This window comes from Xyrauchen texanus, chromosome 5 (assembly GCF_025860055.1).
Source record: "Xyrauchen texanus isolate HMW12.3.18 chromosome 5, RBS_HiC_50CHRs, whole genome shotgun sequence".
Classification (NCBI taxonomy): Eukaryota; Metazoa; Chordata; class Actinopteri; order Cypriniformes; family Catostomidae; genus Xyrauchen; species Xyrauchen texanus.
The window spans coordinates 3,491,624-3,513,590 of record NC_068280.1 but is presented as its reverse complement, the minus strand read 5'-3'; the positions used below and the strand labels follow the sequence as shown (position 1 = coordinate 3,513,590).

Below are 21,967 nucleotides of genomic sequence, written 5' to 3'. Positions count from 1 at the left end.
GTAGAGAAAGCAATTTCGTTTTTACAATTTTTGGCCAAATATTGATCTTAAGACATGCCCGTCTATTGCATACCGTGGCAACTCAAAAACAAACACAAAGACAATGTTCAGCTTCATTTAATGAACCAAATAGCTTTCGACTGTGTTTGATATAATGGCAAGTGATTTTCTAGAACCAAATGATCAATTTATCATGATTACTCAAGGATAAGGTGTTAGAGTGATGCTGCTGTCTAGATTTGATCAAATGACGTTTTTCAAATAGTGATGGTGTTGTTTTTTACATCAGTAATGCCCTGAGTGTACATTGTGATCAGCTGAATTAAAGTACCAATTTCCTTCCAAAACAGCAAAATCTGTACATTATTCCAAACTTTTGGCCGCCAGTGTACTTCATTTCACATGAACGAAAACTAGACTGTGAGGGACGCAAGTCTATTCAGTGTCGATCGTTCAGCCAGTGTATTCAAAATAATGTCAGTCAACAAATATCCAATGAACAAAAACTTCAGATAACATGGGTTGTGAAAACTGGACGTGACATACTGTAGGATCTTAATACAGTTTGACATATTGAATAGACTAGTGTTGGGGAGTGAGTAACTAAAACTAGCTAACCACATTAAACATTCAATATTGTTCATGTGTGTATTCCGTCGACACGAGGGTGTGGGAGGGGATATGTGTGTGTGTGTGTGTGTGTGTGTGTATTCTGCCAACGGGATGGGAGGGTGGGGGATTTGGGGTTTCTTCACTTCCAGCACATTTTGTTTGGGTTTGGTTTAGCACCATGAATTTGGGGGGACAAAGCCCAACCCCCAAAACCCTGCTAGAACCGGCCATGATCCAAACTGACTTTGGTCAACAATATTACACAAATTCATTCAAAATCCTTTTTTTTTTTTTTTTGACGTTTACAGCCTGAAAAAAATGATTTGCTAAAAAAACATTTAAACCAACTTTTCTGAACACTTTTCAATGAAGACTCATTGAATTCATGAATTGACAAATGTATTTTTGCAGCAGTTCACTGAAATGAACTTTCTTATGAAACCAAACTACTTTTTACTTTTACTTTATTCAATTTAGATTAACATGGACAATGCCAATGGCTGGGTTTTCATCAACATTCTCTTATATTCTTCATCCTGCTTTGGTATGTGTCTGGCCTTTTATTCGCTCAGAGCTACAGCGCGATTCTCTCTGGTGCCAATTATCTGAAGCGATGAGCCTAGACCCTTTGATTCGCTGATCTAAAATCAGGGTTCTAACTCCATCTCTAATCTCTGCCATCACAAATATACTTACAAACTGATCTGTGTCCAGCCAAACTAGAAAGCAAAGGTTGATATCACCACCCAGCGGGATTGCACAGTGTCTAGTCATTATGCATTCCCCGAGTGGATCCTGTTCTATACTTGATGGCATCTACGGAAATCTCAGGGCATCTATTAGAAGGGGACAAGAATAGGCTGCTTAATACAGAGCGGCTTTATCTGCAGCCAAAGGCCAGAGAAGTATTCTTCAAGACCTTGAGCACCTCTCATTGAACTCTTCAGCTAGATCCTAGGGCTTAATCTGTGTCACATGTTGTCTTATGATTGATAAATGGAAATCAGTGAATTATTGGAGATTGAATTCATGTCTGACATCTTTAACATTTTCATCTGCCTGCTGTTCATTAAATTTCTGTTGTTTTTTCTCTTTTGTGTTATCACCCTACTTGTCCACCTGTTCTCAGCTGCAGTACAGCGTATCAGTGCATCTACTATCCTCCAGATCAGACGGCCAGGGCCAGGATAATCCTGAGTCTAGTGTCCCAGCTGCAGCCTCTCATCACTGGGCTGGCAGAGCAGCTCCTGCAAGCGGCACAGCAACAGTCCAGAGAGGGACTGAAGGACACACTCAAGAGCCTGGAGGAGAAGGTGAGATCTGCTACATATCTCTCACAGAGCACCACAAGTTTAAAGGTGGACACCTAGAATTAGGTTTTAGAATGGCATACTACTGTACAACTATAGCTATATATTAGACTTACATGAAATGAAGTTTTACGGTCTTTATGTCCATTATCAGTCTTGGGTAGTAATGGATTATATGTAATCTGAGTTCAATATATACAGGTTAGGCACATAAGGAACAGGTGATGGCAATTAAAATAAGGACTAAACGAGGAGAGTGATGAGGGTAATGAGGAGGTGGGATCAGGGAAGCATATGGCAGACAAACACAAAGCCATGTGCTAACACACTAGACTAAAACAAAAACGAGTGCACATGGTGATGGGGAACCAAACAGCAACAGGACCAAAGCCATGCGTTCATAAAAGACATGGAGCAAGAGTGTCCGAATCCTGACCCAGAACATATACCAAACTGAGTCAGGACCCAGACAGCACGCTCCGAACATGAAAGCACAAACACAAAACATGAGTGTCAGGATCCTGTCACAACTATAAACATGACTGACAAAGTGACAGGATCCTGACACTACCCCCCTAAAAGGTACGCCACCTGGCATCCCAAAAAGGGGAACATCAAAGCAGGAAGGAAGCACAGACCAGGGTAGGACCAGAGAAACAAGAGGTACCAACTTAGGGAGGGTGGGTGTAAAGAGGGGGATTGCTCCAAGTAAGGGACAGGGTAGGCAGGCCGGGGAAATGGAATGGGTCTGGCCAATGGCAGATTACAGACCAGGGAGGGTGGGTGGGGAAACCAGTGGGATGGATTAGTCAGAGGCAGAGTTGGGAGGCTGGGGTGACAAAGAAGTCCAGGGTGGAACCGGAGGAGAGCCCAGAGGCCTGGATGGGCCAGGAGGCCAGTGCGGAGCCGAAGAAGAGCCCAACGCCAGGTCCAAGAAGCAGGGTTCAGTGCTGGACAGTCCTTGACCACTGGGCAGATGGGGTCAGTGGAGGATTCTGGGCAGAGGTCAGAGGAGCTAGCAGTGACAGCTGGACAGTGGGTGAGGTCAGTGGTGGAACAGGACAGGTCACAATGGACAGGGACCCCTCAGGGCTGGACAGACAGGACAAGGGTCCCAGAGGTCTGGGCAGACTCTTTGTTGGCAGCAGCAGGGAATTGGACTGACTGAACATTGTCGACCACTGGACAGGGGTCTGACTGGATGTGGGCAACCACCGCACAGGGCTCTGACTGGACGTGGGCAGCCGCCGGACAGGGCTCTGACTGGACGTGGGCAGCCGCCGGACAGGGATCAGACGTAGGCAGCCACTGGACTGTGGTCTGACTGGATGTGGCAGGCCACTGGATAGGAATCAGACCGGGCATCAGCTGAAGCTGGTTCGGACCCCTCCTGGAATGTGGCAACAGACCCTGATATGGGGACCCCTCTCCTCTTCCTCCTCCTCTTGTGGGTGGAAAGAGCAGTGGGCTCCTCCATCTCCTGGATCCAGGACCCAGACACCACACTCCGAACATGAAAGCACAAAACAGAACATGAGTGTCAGGATCCTGTCACCACTAAAAACATGACTGAAAAAGTGACAGGATCCTGACAAAATTAGGTTTTATAAGCATTTTTAAATAAACTGTAAAAATTGACTGTCCTCATCATGAAGAGTGAAACTGAAATATTTCAGTATGAACAATGTGGATGAAAGTACAATTTATTTAAATATACTTAATATTTTTTTATAATGATTAGATTCTCATTAAAATATGCAATAAGTAATACAAAAGTAATCAGATTATATTAAATTGAAGTGTAATCTGAAATTTTACATTACTGATTATAATTGATTAAAAAAATGCATACACAGTAATAATGAGTTAAGCATGTGGACAAGCAGCTGCTGCTGCTGCACAGTTATATAAACACTAGACATGCTGTATCAATTATGCATGACATGCTGCTGCACAGTTCGACATTAAAACAATCCTTGTGTAGCAGATCTAGACATGTGGTTCTGGGGAGGTGGAGGGTGTCAGAGAAAACTTGCAGCGTGCTGCAGGAAAACCTGCTAATTGCAAACTTGGCTAATTTAAATGTTATGCAAAGAGAGTCTACACAAGTTGATTTGCCAACCGATTCAATATCAAAGGACCTATCAGCTTACAGCCGTAGCCAAAAGTATTGGCAGTGACATATATTTTGTGTTTCGTAAACAGGACCGAGTGTGTAGGATCACGACCCGGCCCCGCCCTCCGCCCTGCCAAAATGACCAGCTAACAATATTTCACTAATCATATCAGCAGCACCTGAGAAAGTGTGAATGAGTACTAGTCAGGTGAAATCACTCCATCATTCTGATTGGATGATAAGAGCGGACTGATTGCTATAAAAGGAGGGAAGAAGTGCTTCCAATCATTGTGTTGATGTTAGCAACGGTTACCTCTAAAGAAAGACATGCAGCCATCATCGCTTTGCATCAAAACGGCCTCACATGCAAGGAAATTGCTGCAAAGAATATTGCCCCCGAAAGAACCATTTACTGGATCATCAAGAACTTCAAGAAGAGAGGTTCAACTGCAGTGAAGAAGGCTTCAGGACGTCCCAGAGTGTCCAGCAAGTACCAGGACCATCTCCTCATGAGGAGTCAGCTACAGAATCGTGTCACCACCAGTGCAGAGCTCAATATTGGCAGCAGGTTGGTGTGAGGGCATCTGCACGAACAGTGAGGCGAAGACTTTTGGACAATGGCTTGGTGCCAAGAAGGGCAGCAAAGAAGCCACTTCTCTCCAAGGAAAACATCAAGGACAGACTGAAATTCTGCAGGAAGTACAAGGATTGGACAGCAGAAGACTGGTGCAGTTATTTTCTCTGATGACGCCCCCTTCCGACTGTTTGGGACATCTGGAAATTCGACAGTCCAGAGAAGAAAAGGTGAACACTACCATGAGTCCTGTGTCGTGCCAACAGTGAAGCATCCTGAGACCATCCATGTGTGGGGTTGCTCTTCATCACAGGGAGTGGGCTCGCTCACAATCCTGCCCAAAAACACTGTCATGAATAAAGACTGGTATCAAAACGTCCTGCAAGAGCAACTTCTCCTAACAGTCCAGGAGCAATTTGGTGATGATCCGTGCATTTTCCAGCATGATGAAGCACCATGTCACAAGGCAAGGGTGATAATGAAGTGTCTCGGAGATCATTACATTGAAATTCTGGATCCGTGACCAGGCAACTCCCCGGATCTTAATCCCATAGAGAACCTGTGGTCAATCCTCAAAAGGCGAGTGGAACAGAAGCCCACGAATTGTGATCAGCTCCGAGCACTAATAAGGCAAGAATGGATCGCCATCAGTTAGGATTTGGCCCAGAAGCTGATATCCCGCATCCATCCATCCAGGCCCAGAAGCTGATATCCCGCATCCATCCATCCATCCGTCAACCGCTTATCCTGTGTACAGGGTCGCGGGGGGCTGGAGCCTATCCCAGCTAACATTGGGCGAAAGGCGGGGGACACCCTGGACAGGTTGCCAGTCCATCGCAGGGCCACACATAGACAGACATACACCTGTAGATAGACAGACACCAATTAACCTAGCCTGCATGTCTTTTGGATGGTGGGAGGAAGCCAGAGTACCCAGAGAGAACCCACGCAGACACGGGGAGAACATGCAAACTCCACACAGAAAGGCCGGGGCAACCAGGGTTTGAACCCACGACCTTCTTGCTGTGAGGCGACAGTGCTAACCGCTGCACCACCGTGCCGCCCTGATATCCCGCATGCCAGAGTGAATTTCAGAGGTTATGAAGAACAAGGGTCAACACTGTAAATATCGACTCTTTGCATATATTGAATGTTTTTGCCAATAAAAGCCTTTAAAACTTATGAAAGGCTTGTCATTGTTTTCCAGTTTACCATAGAAACATGTGACGAAAAAAAACAACTTCAAATACTGAAGCAGCAAACTTTGCAATACACTAAATGTATGTCATTGCCAACACTTTTGGTCACGGCTGTAGATGCCATTATGTCATCACATTCAGGGGCATCATGCTCATGTAGCAATATATAAGTCATATTAGTATTGTGGCAACACCTCAATTTGCAACATCGTGGCACTTTGACAAGAGGCCATTGGTCTGGCATGTTACCCCGCAGCCAAAACTAACAGAAGTCACCAGGCAGAGTAACTAGTTTGGCGGTGGCGGTGTTTTATTGGTGTATTTAATGAACTGCATCTGGCGCTGTCAGTTTGCAATCTGAGATTGAGACATTGTTTCTGACGCAGTGGAACAGCAGTAATCAGCCGGCATCATTGCTTCATTCTCTCTTGAAGTCTCGAGCCGTGAGCATGTGTTTGTGTGGGTGCGTGATGATCTTGTATTAGGTCTGTACACCTCTACACGCATTAAGTAGGTGAACCGTCATTTTGACAAAACAGCCATTGTTGCAGAGTAGATTCAAAACATTTAATGTAAGAAGTAAAATTCAATACAAACCAAAAATGTTGTTATAATTGTTAATATTTTAATCATAATAATTTCCAGTTTTCACAATTTTTCCACAATTTTCACTAAATGAACACATTTTTCCTAAAATATTTATCATGAAACATGAACATTTGTGAGTGATGTAAATGACTGAATCAGAGTTTATTGAATCGGACAATTTGAACTGATTCAAATGAATCAAAATGAATGGAAAACATTTTTAATTTGAGAAAGTCTGTCATTTTGTTTCTCAAGTAAATGCATCTGTATCTGTGATTTTTGTGCTGTTGCTAATAAAGTGAACTAAACCTTTTCTGTTCCCTCTCTTTCTCATATCCCTTCATCCCCTGCCTCATTCCTGTCTGTCTCTCTATCTTTTGAGCCTTCTTCAATATCTGTGCGACACACTGGAGATTAATTGTATCATATGTTGTTGTTGTACTGAAACCAACAAGAGTCACGTCTTGTGTCTCGTTATTCCTTCTGCTCATTCTTCTGTTCTCTCTCTCATACTTCTCTCTCTCTCTATTGCCAGGCCATTGATATTTGCTCTTGTCCTTGCCTGCTTATTATTGTTTCTGATATGCTTCTCTTTCTGTGCCTTGAATCTTCCTCACACACTCTTGTGCACTCTTAAAATACTGGCTTATGTTAATATAATCATGGGTGTTTCTTTAACTATGGGCCGACTACTGGCCCTATGGACTTAAAAAGTCCAAAAGTAAAAAATGCACTCTTTTAAAAAACATTTTCCACTAGTTTATATCATTTATCAGTGGATATACATCCCAGAAGAATTCTGTTAATTTAGCTTGTTCTTCCAAAACAACATGTCATTTCCACTACACCTCAAATTATGTATTATGTTCAATAGCGCACTCGTCATTTTTTGTAATAAAATCACAGAACCTTTGTTAAATAAATGGATCAGGACATTTTTCCCAGAATGACTGATTGGTCTCATGGTAAGTTTTTGCCTCCAGTACAAGGAGTTCCAGGTTCTAATCAGCCCTCATCCATCCATCCATCCATCCATCTTCAACCGCTTATCCGAAGTCGGGTCGCGGGGGCAGCAGGGGGCCCCAAACTTCCCTATCCCGAGCCACATTAACCAGCTCTATATTTTTAACATTGGTGTGTATAAATGGGTATAGCTATATAGTTGGAATTAGTGTTGTCTAAAGTACGGTACCAAGTCGATACTGAAATGTAAAAAATGTGACGCTTTCAGCGGAATCGTAAACACCTCTGATTGGCCATTGTGTTCACGCGCTCATCGGATATGTCTCTGATTGGCTACAATGATCAGCGTTTCAAAAACATGTTGTAAATATACATCAATGACGCTCTTCACCGAGTGCTTGCACAGATACACACGGGAGCGTTTGAAAGCAGGACCGGTCCGCTGATAGACGGCTGCTTGTGCTTTCAAAAGCTCCCACTCCCGTTTTTAAAAAAACCTTCAAACACTTCCGTGTACTCTCAAACGCTCCCGTGCGTTGATCATTGTAGTCAATCACAGACATATCCGATGAGCGCGTGAACACAATGGCCAATCAGAGGCGTTTACGATTCCACACAACAGCGCTCAAAGCATCACATTTTTTAAATGTCGGTATCGACTTGGTACCGAAGTCGGTACTTTTGACAACACTAGTTGGAATGATAGTGAATACAAATAACTAAGGTGGTGGAAGATGAGAGTACAAAATGAATGAAATCCCAAATGTAGTTTATATTTGAAACGAAATATTTGAAAAAAATATATATATATTATAAATAAAATATAAGATTGGGTGCACAACATGGGACTTTTAACACTAAACAAGACTGAAATACACCGATGACTCTTATTTTGAAATGATGGAGACTGGAAATTTAATTAACAAAGGAAAATGGAGGGGGTGGGACTATCTGCCATAAAGCAACTATCTGCACAGATTATCTGATTATCTATTGTAGTTTCTTTCTTCATCTACACAGAATTTAAGATTTTTAGTATTTCATTTCAGGCCTCCTCCTTTAAACAATGCAAGTGAATGTCCTCAAACAAATAACAACTATTCCTTTAAGAGGCATAAGGAAACGGGTGTTCTTTAAAATATTTCAAGAATTCAATTTGATCTTCATACAGCAAGAAAGAAAAATCAACCCCTCTCTCTTTCTCTACAGACGAAGCAGTTTGTGCACACTCTGAAGGATGAGTTGGTAAAGAGCGCCCTCCTAGCCCTACACGCCGCCCGTCCCGGCTATGTCAGCAAATCTTTCTCTCCGTCCAGCCCACCTGAGGTTGAATCGAACCCCAGTGTGACTACAAAGCCGTACACAGTCTGCAACAATGTGGACAGCTCACAGACGCCCCCTAAAGACAGAAAACCATCTCCACTCCGCTCAGACTCCATCCCTCACCACAAGGAGTATGATGAGGAAGAATGGGCAAGTTTTCTTCAGTTTTGTGTGTTTATGGATTAGAAGTGCACTTAAAGGAGATAGTCCTTACCCAGTAATGAACAATTGTTCATTATTTACTCACCCTTATGTCATTCCAAACCAGTATGAACACAAAATTAGATATTAGGCTAAATGTGTAAGCATTTATTTCCCATACAATGAAGGTGATTAGTGACCAAAAACAACATTGAAGTCCATACGATAGCTTTGTGTTAGCCATGTCCACTTCACTTTATGTTGTCTTAGCAAAAATCAATCATTAATTCCTTTATCAAGTCAACACAATGTTATATTACAAACTTTGTTTAGAGTTTTTTCAAAATCCCTAAACCAAAACCAAAATGTCTAACACAATCTCCTCCTAGAGCTTTTAAGATACATCCACCAAACTTGGTACAGACCTTCAGACTGTTCTAGAATAGTGTTGTATCTTTTCGAAGTAATTAGACTTGAGGTTTTCACACAGCAGACAATCAAAAATTGGAATATTCCAATAGACATACATTGACGGAATGTTCAAATTAGCAAACGGAATGCTCGTAAATTCAAACTACAACTGTCAGAAATGTAAATGTAAACAAACCCGCAAAAGGCCTTTGATCTGCTTTAAGTCTTCAATCTATGTGACAGCAAAGTCTTTCTAGCAAGTCAGTCCACTTTCGGCCATCTTTGGAACGCTCTCTGGAGGCTATTTCCATTCATGCCAGTGCAGCTCCTATCTACTTGAATGGGGAAACACCGAAATCAAGATTACGATCAAAGAACATATATTTCAAATCGGCAATAAAATCTGACAACATTGGAATCATAAATTGCACTTCTTTACCTCTGATAACGGTAAAAAATACACAATTGTCACAGCTCGTATAACTATCGCACATGCGCATTCTCGAGTTGATTGACAGGCGATGTCTGTACCTAAAAGGTGGTTGGCTCTTTTACCTGTAAGGCAGGACTTCCTTTCTATATCCGTTGACAGTTAAAATGTTACCCATTAATTTGAATAGATGTGGCCGGTCTCTGCTAAATACTCTCTGGCGACAGTCTATTTTTTGCACAGCGGACAATCAAAACATTGGAAATATCTCCTAAAGCTTACATTGACAGAATGTTTAAACGGGCCAACGGAATGCTCATTAATTCAAACTCCAACTTTCAAAACTTCAAATGTAAACAAACTCGCAAATGTTCTTTGATCTGCTTTAGATATTCTATGTATGGCTACTTCCACATTAATCTGGATACATGGTTGAAACTAATCGTTCCACAAAACTAGACTTATAAGTTAGGTGAGACAAAGGATCAGATTAGCAACCGAGCGAGCGACATTATCACATTCAGCAGCCGTTATTAAAAACCTTTAGCACGGTTACTGAAGGGCATCTGCAAGCTAAAATCGTGTATTAAGGGGCTCAAAGAGATTCTATTTTATTTGTTTAGTCATCTGTGCTGTGAAAAGCGGGTGTTAAACTGTGCTGCCTAGCTCTTATAATTGGCTTCATGAGTGAGTGAGTGAGTGAGTGTGAGTGTGTGTGTGTGTGTCATAGCCATGGCTAACAGGAGAGGATTAGAGGCCAAGATAAGACAACAATCTTAAATCAATGGCAAAATAACGGATGCGCTACGTTTGCCGTTACTTTCAAGCTTCAAGCACAAGAATGTAAACCTTGTGTTTTCCAAGGAAACAAGCCTTTAAAGCTTTTATATTAGCTTTCTAATCTAATCTGGGAAATATTGAAGGGAAACGTAATTAAGGTTTGTCTATTTCATAGCTTTTTCAATATGGTTTTGATTTCACTGTGGGTTTTTTTTACTCAAAATACAACCTTAATATTATGCCACGGTGTCCGTGTTGGTCCATTGACGCTTGTTTTGCCTCTTCTAGGACAGGGTGTGGGCCAGCGTGGCCAAGAGTTTAAACTGTGTCATCGCCATGGTGGAAAAGTTACAAGAACAAGACAACAACAACCAAGATTCAACTCCTGGCCACGCCCTTGCTGATGTCATCACCTCACACAACCCTGGTATGTTTTTATTAGTCCAATCACAATCCAGCTACACTCTCACAATCCTGTATAATCCTGAAGTAGGTGGGTCATTCCTGTTTTGCAGGACCTTTTCAACCCTTTCAACTTTTATAAAATGAATAAGCTTGTTGTAAGGAAGTATTTATTTACAAGAGTATTCCAGAATCTGAAATATGCTCTGGTCAAGATCAGACACTTAAAGGGACAGTTCACCCAAAAATGAAAATTCTCTCATCATTTACTCACCCTCATGTCATCTCAGATGTGTGCAGGGTTGGGAGGGTTACTTTTAAAATGTATTCCACTACAGATTACATGCTGTAAAATGTCATTTTTAATGTATTCCGTTAGATTACTCAAGGTCAGTAATGTAATCTAAATACTTTGGATTACTTCTTCAGTACTGGTAGATTTTTTCACTTGTTTTGACTATAAAACTCTGTCAGTACAGTCAGACAAAATACACTTTATAAAAATACATTCTCTGAAAAACCCAAATATTTGATGTAGTGTTGTTTCTAAAACAAGATCAATCACATTGATCTTATCTGAATGATTTTTAGGTATTTTTACAGGAAAACAATACAAAAATGATCATCAAGAATATGATTTTCGCCCTAATATCAAATTTCTTAGTACAAAAAAATTAATTATGCTCTAATGTGAATTTTCTTGATAATAAATATGATGGTGTCTGGTCACATGTGCATGTAAAATGGCTAGAAATAGCATTTTAGCTTAGCATAAAGCTAACAATTTACACAAGGTTTATTTCTATTTCTTCTGCTCCAAACGTACTTCAAACGTACTTCTCTGTCTGCTCGTATGAATGTAACACATCATAAGAAAGTGTTTCACTGCTGTTCAAATGCACTTTGGATCATTTATATGTATAAATGTGTGTGTATATATATATATATATATATATATATATATATATATATATATATATATATATATATATATCTGAAAGCACTAAATATTAAATGAAACAAATGACAATAAAATGCAAAGTAATCTTGTCAGTAATCAAACTACTTTTTGAATGTAACTGTATTCTAATTACCAATTATATAAATTGTAACTGTAGTGGAATACAGTTACTTATATTTTGTATTTTAAATACATAATCCTGTTACATGTATTCCGTTACTCCCCAACCCTGGATGTGTGTGACTTTCTTTCTTCTGTTGAACACAAATAAAGATTCTAAGAAGAATATTTCAGCTCTGGATGTCCATACAATGCAAGTGAATGGTGACCAGAACTTTTAAGTTCTAAAAATGATAAAAAGGCAGCAATAATTCATACAACTCCAGTGGTTTAATCCATGTCTTCAGAAGCGATATGATAGGTGTAGGCTAGAAGCAGATCAATATTTAAGTCCTTTTTACTACAAATTTCCGCTTTCACATTTTTCTTCTTTGTTTTTGGCGATTCGCATTCTTCGTGCATATCGCCACACACTGGGCAGTAGGACTGGGTGATGGGTAAAAATACATTTTTGCGATAATCGGCATAAAAAATATCATAATATACGATTACATCATCAGCCCATCTGCCGAGGGACTTGCATTTTTTGCTTTATTATTTTTGCTTTAAAAATGTAATTAATTTATTGAAACGTGAAAAACATAAACAAGACATTTCTAGATTAAAATTGCACTTTAAACTAAACGAATAAAGCTATAAAATAACAAAGTGTTCAAAAATCTTATTTAACCACCTCCCCAAATCCAAATATTTACCGTCTCCAATGGGTCCATTTGCCATCACGCAAGCATCTGACAACAGGAGGAAAATACTAATAGCCTACAGATTAAGAACTAAATGATAATGATGCGTATAAATAAAGTGAACTAAACTCACAGCACCTTCCGAGATGATCCGAGATCATTTGCAGCATTCTCACCGACATCATTATTCTGGTAAAGTTTTCAGACGAATGAAATGGAGAAAAAAAAGTGAAAACTCTTGCGCTTGTTAAAGGAGACCGGCTCGTGCTGCACGCCTCTGAACAAACAGCGAATCAGACACAAGCACTGAGGGATTTTCTTTTGTCTGTTCTTGAAAATATAATAAAGTGCGTTTCTTCAAACGCATGTCTTTGTGGCTAACTCTTGTCATGTGTCACTCCGAGACGTCTTACAGTTCGCCCGCCTGTTGCGGGTAGATGAGCACAATTACCCGTGCATGAAATACATTTGGACGAGGAGCTGCGAACTGGATTCAGCCTCGTCGCATTTTGCAGGTGCTATGCTGCCTTTATGTGCTTTATGGAACTTCAAAGTTTTGGTCACCATTCACTTGCATTGTTTGGACCTACAGAGCTGAAATATTCTTCTAAAAGTCTTTTGTGTTCAGCAGAATGGGATGGCATGAGGGTGAGTCAATAATGTAAATTATAATTTTAATTTTTGGGTGAACTATCCCTTTAAACTTGAAAAACTATAACATCATTATTTACACAATGACCAGAACATTAATAGGACAGAACTTAACAGGGTGGAAATAAAGGGTAAAAGTGTGTTAGCTTGCATGACGGTGTCGACTGAAGTTATTTTTATATATATATATATATATATATATATATATATATATATATATATATATATATTTAATTATTTATTTTTAACCATCTTTTGAAATGTTTATTATTTCGTCAGTGTTGGGTGTATCCGATTACAAAGTAATTAATTACTGTATTCTAATTACTTTTTAGTCAAAAAAGTAATGTAATGCATTACATTTTATATTCTTGTATTTAGTTTGCGGTTACATACTTTCAAAGAAAGTAATTACTTTTAAGTACATTACTTGCACTTAAGTAATATGTAAAATACATTTAAAATAGGAATTCATATGTACGTCTTTTAGCGCGACAATGAATGAGAAAATACAGACTAGGAAAAGTGACAGGAAGAAAGTAACTTAAATGTAAACTAAGTAGTAATGTGATTACTTTTTAGATAAAGTAATCAGTAATATGATTACATTTTAGAGAAGTAATTATTCATTTGAGTAATTTACCCAAAACTGATTATCACACTGATTTCTGTCATTCTATCAAGCAGAATGGAAATTATTATTGTGAGACAAACCCACTAATATCACAAAACATCACCGAATTTATCAAATCCATTGCTAATACTTTAGACCAGAGGCGTCGAGAGCGTCAAATCGACCAGAAGTCATTCATTTTCTGTGGCAGCCAGCGTCTATCGGCGGTGAGAAGTGGCACGTCCGTGGCCGGCGCGTCTTGGGCGTCAGTGGAAAGTTCAAGTGCGGGCAACATTATGGTAATGAGCTTTGATGCGGTCCGCCGGCGACTTGGAGTATAGAAGTGCTCCGCTCTAGCGAACACAACCGTGTAAACTTTGGTTCCCACCAAACATTAGTTCCGAAGACAAAAATGGCGTAGAAACTGATAATCGTCGCGGCGAGTTTTCGCGTAATATACGGTCTGTCCCTGTTTGCTTACAGGGATGTAAATAAAATAAAAAACGATGTGTGGACAAAGGTGTCTGAAACTGTTGGTGTGCCAGGCAAGATGCTGAAGTGGATATTATGGTTTGTATAATATTATTAGGGCTGTCGATTTAAAAACAACACATTTAAAAAAATTAACGCAATTAATCGCATGCCCACGGACCATAATAAGGAAGATTCCTGAGAAATGCAAGCGTGTAGTACCACCTGTTTACTCCAGAGGGCAGTAAGTGAAACTTCAGCTGTATGAGCAACACACAGTTTATACAGTGAAGAAACACTTCAGCAGCAACAACACAAACATGAGTTACATTCTTGTGTTCAAAACCACTTGATGGAGCGCAAATGCGAACTAAGAGATCTCAATGATTGACTTATGATCAATAATATGTTAATAAACAATACATTGTATTCTAAAGCCATTTTTTGTATCATCTTATCAATGATGAATTCTTCTGCCACAAGAATGTAATGCATTTTAATTATCTGAAATGTTTTAATTATATATAGGCCTACACATTATTACTGCTTGTTAATGGTTGGACATTTTTCACATTATAATAAGCCTCCCTTCCAAACATGCCACTTGGTCAGATCTTCATTCGAGAGCTGCATTTTTACCACCATTCATGGATTTATCATGAACTAAAAGCACTGCACTACTGACACTAGGTGTGAGAAAAACAACAACTGATTTAGTGACAAAACAGTGTTTACATCTAGTCAATGCTGCCACCTATTGGGCATTGACTGAAACTGCACAACTCACAATGTGAAGAATTGGCTATAAGCCGAGTAACAAGTTATTATTTCATAATGTTTTGAGCCCATTAGATTCGGATTCAAATATCAACATTTCTAAGTGTTAAGCTGATCTGCTAAGCCTTCAAGTCATGTTAAAGCATTTGGACATTTCAGAAATGGTGTCTGAGATTTTCTCTCTACACACACACACACACACACACCAAATGATGCAGATTTGGTGTGTAGTTGATGCTTTTTCTATTTCTGAATTTCAGCATTCACGTACTTCCACAGATAATAATGGAAATGTGTCGTTTTGTCGTACAAACCTGTAGCCTTATGAACTGGCTAAAAGAGTAGCATTTTCTGTCGGTCCTAATTGTACAGTACACATCCACGATTGAAACCTAATTATGATCAGTACCAATTTGTTTCCAAAATGGCTGTTTAATTGCTCCTAAGTCTAAAAATCCTTTGTTAATTCCCACTTGCATTGTGGTGGCGTTGATGTGCATTTGTATTGTAAGTATGTGATCATTTCCACATGTAAAATGTGCATATTATGCTCTCTGTATAATAGATGTGGTATTGTGTCAGAGTAAATACTTCTCATGCAACAAGGAACTGTTGCCCTAAATCCTAGCCCCTAATCCTGGGGTGTCTGAAGGCCAGCCCACGGCCCAACAGAATTAGGCCTGCTATGGAGAAATGAAATGAAATTCATATTTTGGGCACTGGATGTCGCTGTCATCCACTGGCTGAGTTCAACAGGAGTTCGGAATACTCTGTTTTACCAATGTGTCACAGAAAGAATGATGCATTTATTAAAGGATTGGCATCAGGGTTAGATACATTACTCATGTACTTGTTCCAATACCTCACATCATACAACGTAATAGAGCTGCTGTTGTGGGAGCGGCTGTACAATGAGTTTATTGAGCTTGCACAGAGACGTACGAACCGAACATACTCTTCCAAAATGTCCTCTGTAGCACTGGGAAGTAAAGTGTAATTAACTGGTTCATTCTGATATATAGTTGAAACAAGAAAATTGTGTCACGGGCCTCCCAGTGCTATTGGAGTGAGGACACACTGTAAGAGAGAGAGCGCTTAAAACACATGCACATCGGTGTCGGATGTCAGCTTGCACATGCACTTCTACAAAATAAAATGAAGCATCATCATTTTTATCACAATAAAATCGTATTTGTAACGTAAGTAACAACAGAACAGAAGTAATAATTGCGTTGTTTTAAACAGTAACTCTTTGAGTAATTCCTTGCATCACTTCATAAAGTGATAAAATGTTGTTATGGGTCACACCCAATACTCATAGCAGCTCTATATGTGTTTTTCAATGCCACTGATTGGCCGTCAAAAAGATACAAATGTGAATAAATGAGTATAATATTTAGTGTAAAATGCAGTTACAATGAGTTCTTTGTGAGTGAAATACCCAATTCTTTATTTACCTGTAGGGCCAACACATAGAGCACAAATTATGAATAAAACTTGCATAATATTAACTGTACAGTATAAAGATTATGCATAGTGGCAATCTAGTAGCTTCTAACAATTGTTTTTAAATATCACAGCGATGCGGCCCACGGAAAAAAAATTTGGACACCCCTGCCCTAACCTAACCCGTCTCCTAAACATTAAACCTAACCCTTCCCAACACTAAATCCTAAACCTAAATTCCTCCCCTAACCCTTTAACCTAACCCATCCTCAACCCTTAATCCTAAACCTAAATTCCTCCCCTAACCTCTAATCCTAATGCTTCCCCTTAACCTAACTCTTCCCCAACCCTAAATCTTAGGCCTTATTTCCTCCCCTAACCCCTAAATCTAACCCTTCCCCAAAACTAAATCCTAAACCTTAACCCCTCCTCTAAACCTAACACCTTCTCTAAACCTTAAACCTAACCCTTCCCGGGGGGACTTTCGGATGGCGCGGACGCGATCAGCAGCTTAAGTTAGAGGCTCCCAGACGGTCTTACTCCCCTGAAATAAATACTGGTTATCCAGTTAGGAAAGGTTTTCATTTATAGCATGAGAGGGGGGAATAGGAGAAAGACAAAAAGAAAATCGCAGCAAAACCCGAAGATAGATGATAAATCTCCGATTGAAAGTGGAGATACTGACGACGGTGCTAGCAAGCAAGCTAACCACGAGACCATGGAAGCCATCCAAGCTAACATTATTGCCGAGATAAAGGCGGTTCGTTTGGAATTGAAAAAAGAATTTACCGAAACAATGGGGCCACTAAAGAAGGAGCTGGTAGACTTTAGGGAAGATGTTAACCAGAAGCTAAATGCGATTGCTACCGATTTTAAAGAAATAACCAATAGAGTCGAGGAGACGGAGCAGAGCGTGGCTGACATGGAGGAGCGGGGTGCAGAAAACAGTGAGTTGCTTTCCCACACTTTGGAGCTCCAAGACAAATTACAAGCCCAGCTGACGGACTTGGAGTCGCGCTCACGCAGAAACAACATACGCATCCACGGGATCCCAGAGGGAGCCGAGGGAGACAACGTACAGGAGTTCTTAGAGACACTTATTAAAGCGGAGCTGTCCCTCCCTGATGTCAACTTTGCTATACAACGCTGTCACCGGTCCCTTGGAGCCAAACCACCACAAGGCGCTAACCCGAGGTCTATAGTTGTCTATTTCCTGGAGTATAAAACCAAAGAACTGGTGCTCCGCACCGCCTGGAAAAAGAATAACACCCAGTACGACGGGAGAAAAGTGTTTTTCGAGCAAGACTACCCAACCGAAATAGTTATGAAAAGAAAGGCTTACTCCACCATCAGAAAGGCACTTAAAGAACAGGGGCTCCGTTTTCAGACTCTTCACCCAGCGAGACTTAGAGTGTTTCTCGACACAGGTGCAGTTATATACAACAGCGCATCAGAGGCGATGGAGGACCTGAAGAAAAGGGGACTGATGCCGAACGGCGGAATCGGGACCCCGGCGGGAGAACGTGCCACAGAGACAAAGAGACGGAGACAACCTGCCTGGGAAACGACAGGTGCTACATCGCGTCCTCACCGAGATGCACGCATGAAACACATCCAGGAGAAACTAAAGGGATTTCGACACAACGAAGGTGCTATGAGTGACTGAGTAACTTTTGAAAAGGCCGGTAAGAGTATAGCCTCCACAGTTCTACGTCGAACTGTATTTCCATAAGACCAGGCGAATTTTCCTATTTATGCAAGTTAGAGAAATTTAAACTGACCACATCTGGGAATTTATGTCTGTTTTTCTATGTGGACTGTTCTGATTTCATGTAGTCAGAGATTTTGGTCCATGCTTAGAGGGGCCCTTTTCAGATGTAGGGTTTCCCCTCTTGTTTTTGAAGTAGAATTCATACTTCAGAGATGGAAGTCACTAATGTTAAATGTTTGTATTCATGTGTTAAGTTTTATTTCAAATCACAGACAGAAGTTCATTTGTTCAGGCCTTTCAGGGATACTTAAACGTCTTGGTAAACTTTTTTTTCTTCTCTATTGACTAAAATGCCTCATCAAAAATATAGAAAAATCACCCTTAATGTAAACGGATTACATAATCCTATAAAAAGAAGTAAAGTAATCGCCAAAATGAAAAGAGAAAAACAAGACATTATGTTCTGGCAAGAAACACATCTTTCAAATATTGAACATGAAAAGTTGCGGAAAATGGGTTTCAAAAACTCATATCACTCCTCCTTCGAAAGAGGAAGTGCGAGGGGGGTAGCTATCCTAATTTCAAATAATGTAAATTTCCAGTTCTCCTCACAAATTACTGACAAAGAAGGGCGGTACTTACTGGTCAAAGGTCTTATAGACCATAAAGAAGTTACATTAATGAATGTATACAGACCACCAGGACATGATAAACAGCTGATCAAGAAAGTTTTTAATATGATCTCTACGGAAACGTCAGGGGTATTGATATGTGGGGGGGACTGGAACATCCAGCTACAGCCAACCTTGGACTCCTCAAATAGAATAAAAAACATAAGACCTGAAGCATTATATGCTAAAAAACTGCTTAAAGAAATAGGAATGATAGACATGGAGAAAACTCCACCCATATGATAAACATTTTACTTTTTTTTCGCACCCTCACTCCGCGTACTCAAGAATTGACTATTTTTTTATGCTAAATTCAGATAGACATAGGATTATAAATTGCGATATAGGGGTAAGAGACATTTCTGACCATGCAGGGGTGTACTTGACATTGCATTTAGACAACAAGCCCAAAGAGACTTTGTGGAGATTTAACACTAGCCTTCTGAATGACTCTCAATGTCAAAAGTATATAAAGACAGAATTTAAAGATTATATGACCTATAATGATAATGGAGCAGTATCCTCTAGTACATTATGGGATGCTGCAAAAGCTGTTATTAGAGGTAAACTTATGATGTGGTCGGCTCAGAAGAAAAAGGAAAAAGAGAGACAAATTAAGGACTTGACTGAAAAGTTAAAATCACTGGAGAGTAAACATATGGAGTATAATGACCCTAATATTCTAAATGACATAACGAAGACTAAACAAACCTTAAATGACCTATATGAAAACCAAGTAGAGAAGAGAGCTAAACTAATTAAACAAAATTTCTATGAAAATGGCCCAAAATCTAAGAAACTACTTGCATGGAGAATACGAAAGCAACAGGCCGAGAGATCTATACATAAAGTGAAGGACCCCAGAACCAATGAGATGTACCATAATTTGGAAGACATACAAAATGCCTTTGAAACGTACTACACAAAATAATATGCTCAACCTCGGACAACAGAGTCAGCTGTCATGTCATCCTTTCTAACATCTTTGGATTTACCATCTTTAGGGACAGAGCAAAATAAAATAATAACCCAGGAGATAACAGACGATGAAATAAAGAAGGCAATATCAAGATTGAAAGCGAATAAAATGCCAGGTGCCGATGGGTACCCATCTGAATGGTATAAAATCCTCAGGGAAACAATAACACCAATGCTCAAGGATTGCTTTAACTATGTTCTTGGAGGTGGCGAGACCCCGCTGTCCTGGAGACAAGCAGGAATCTCAGTGATCCCTAAAATGGGTAAAAACAAAACGGATTGCAGCTCTTATAGACCTATATCAGTTTTAAATATAGATTATAGATTATATGCTATAATAATGTAAGACGGGCTCTCCACCTCATTGATCATATAAGAAACAGTGACATGGAATCGGTGGTTATAAGTCTTGACGCTGAAAAGGCTTTTGATTCTGTCCGATGGGAATATTTATATTTGGTCCTTAAGCGTTTTGGTTTCAATGACCAGGTAATTAGATGTTTGAACTCCCTATATTCCTCTCCTACGGCTAGAATTAAAATAAATGGGGACTTATCCAAAACAATTCTTCTTGAAAGGGGATGTCGACAGGGATGCCCCCTCAGTCCCACTCTATTTGCCCTCTTCATAGAGCCTCTGGCGCAGGCAATCAGAGATGATAAGGATATAACGGGGGTATTGATAGGAGACACACAATATAAGATATGTGCATATGCGGACGACATACTCGTGACACTAACCAATCCTAATGCAATTTGCCCAAATTATTATCTCCTCTTAAAGAATTTGGTTCATATTCCGGCTATAAATTAAATCTGCATAAAACTCAAACGTTTACTTTCAACTACGAACCACAAGAAAACATTTATAAAATCTGTCAATTTAAATGGAAAGGTAATACTATTAAATATTTAGGGGTACACATACCTAAAGAGGTCTCTGCCATTTATAACCACAATTACATTCCTATAACAGCTGATATTAGAGCAGACTTGAACCGTTGGTCATTATTACCAATGAACATGCATAACCGAATAGATGCTATAAAGATGAATATACTACCCAGGCTGCTTTTTCTTTTTCAATCATTGCCTGTAGAAGTGCCTCTCAAACAATTCAGTGAATGGAATAGAATTATCTCCTTTATTTGGGGAAAAGATTTCAAACATTACAACTCCCCAAGGACAAAGGTGGTATGGCTCTACCGTGCTTGGAAGATTATTATAGAGCAGCACAGTTACGTTCTCTAGTTTGTTGGTGTGACCCTGAGTGTGATGCCAAATGGAAGGACTTCGAGCAAAATCAAATAAGCATACCTCTTCAATCTATACTGGGTGAAAAAAACTCTCCTGAAGAAACATCTGAACAAACTCACTAATTGGATGGCAGCCCCTTTTAACGTCTGGCACAAACTACTTAAAAATAAGGAATTTGAAAGAAATACACGAATATTACGTTGGGTGGAATATGATACAGAATTTGCACCAGCTAGTCTGGACAGTAGATTCAAGCAATGGACTAATTCAGGTATCACTTCGTACTGTATGATATCCTCTACTGACGGTTTGGATGCCTTTAAAAACTCATAGATACATACTATTTAGGGAAGGAAGATTTCTTCAGATACCTTCAATTGAGACACCACTTTGATAAACATATTAAAACTACTGGAGAGAAGGAACAGACCTGATTAGAATATTCATCGACGCATATAAGGGTAATACCAGCAGAAAACTGATTTCCAAGTTATATTCATATTTACAGTTGGACAGGGACTCTCAACAATGTATGTAAAAATGAGGTAGGAAAAAGAAGCTAGCATAAAGATAAGTGGGGATGACTGGTTGAATATATGCAGAACACAATCTACCACCTCTAGCTCAGGTCTGTGGAGGGAATTCACTTGGAAAAACACTTTAAGATTCTTTATAACCCCCAATATAAAAAAGTCACAGAGCAATAATCCTGAACATGGTCAGTGTTGGAGAGTGTGTGGTAATATGTCAGCTGGTCATTATCATATCTTTTGGGAGTGT

At 39.8% G+C, this 21,967-nt stretch overlaps 1 protein-coding gene across 10 annotated transcripts in view; it reads left to right on the top strand.

Annotated features, from left to right (window-relative positions):
* The window catches only part of inpp4b (inositol polyphosphate-4-phosphatase type II B), a 156,981-nt gene that overhangs the window by 113,798 nt on the left and 21,216 nt on the right, over positions 1 to 21,967 (top strand). For all 10 annotated transcript variants that reach the window (XM_052127595.1, XM_052127604.1, XM_052127593.1 and 7 more), the window contains 3 exons: positions 1,742 to 1,925; positions 8,572 to 8,835; positions 10,736 to 10,874. In XM_052127595.1, coding sequence (XP_051983555.1) covers positions 1,742 to 1,925; positions 8,572 to 8,835; positions 10,736 to 10,874 — 587 coding nt within the window. The remainder of the gene's footprint in view (positions 1 to 1,741; positions 1,926 to 8,571; positions 8,836 to 10,735; positions 10,875 to 21,967) is intronic.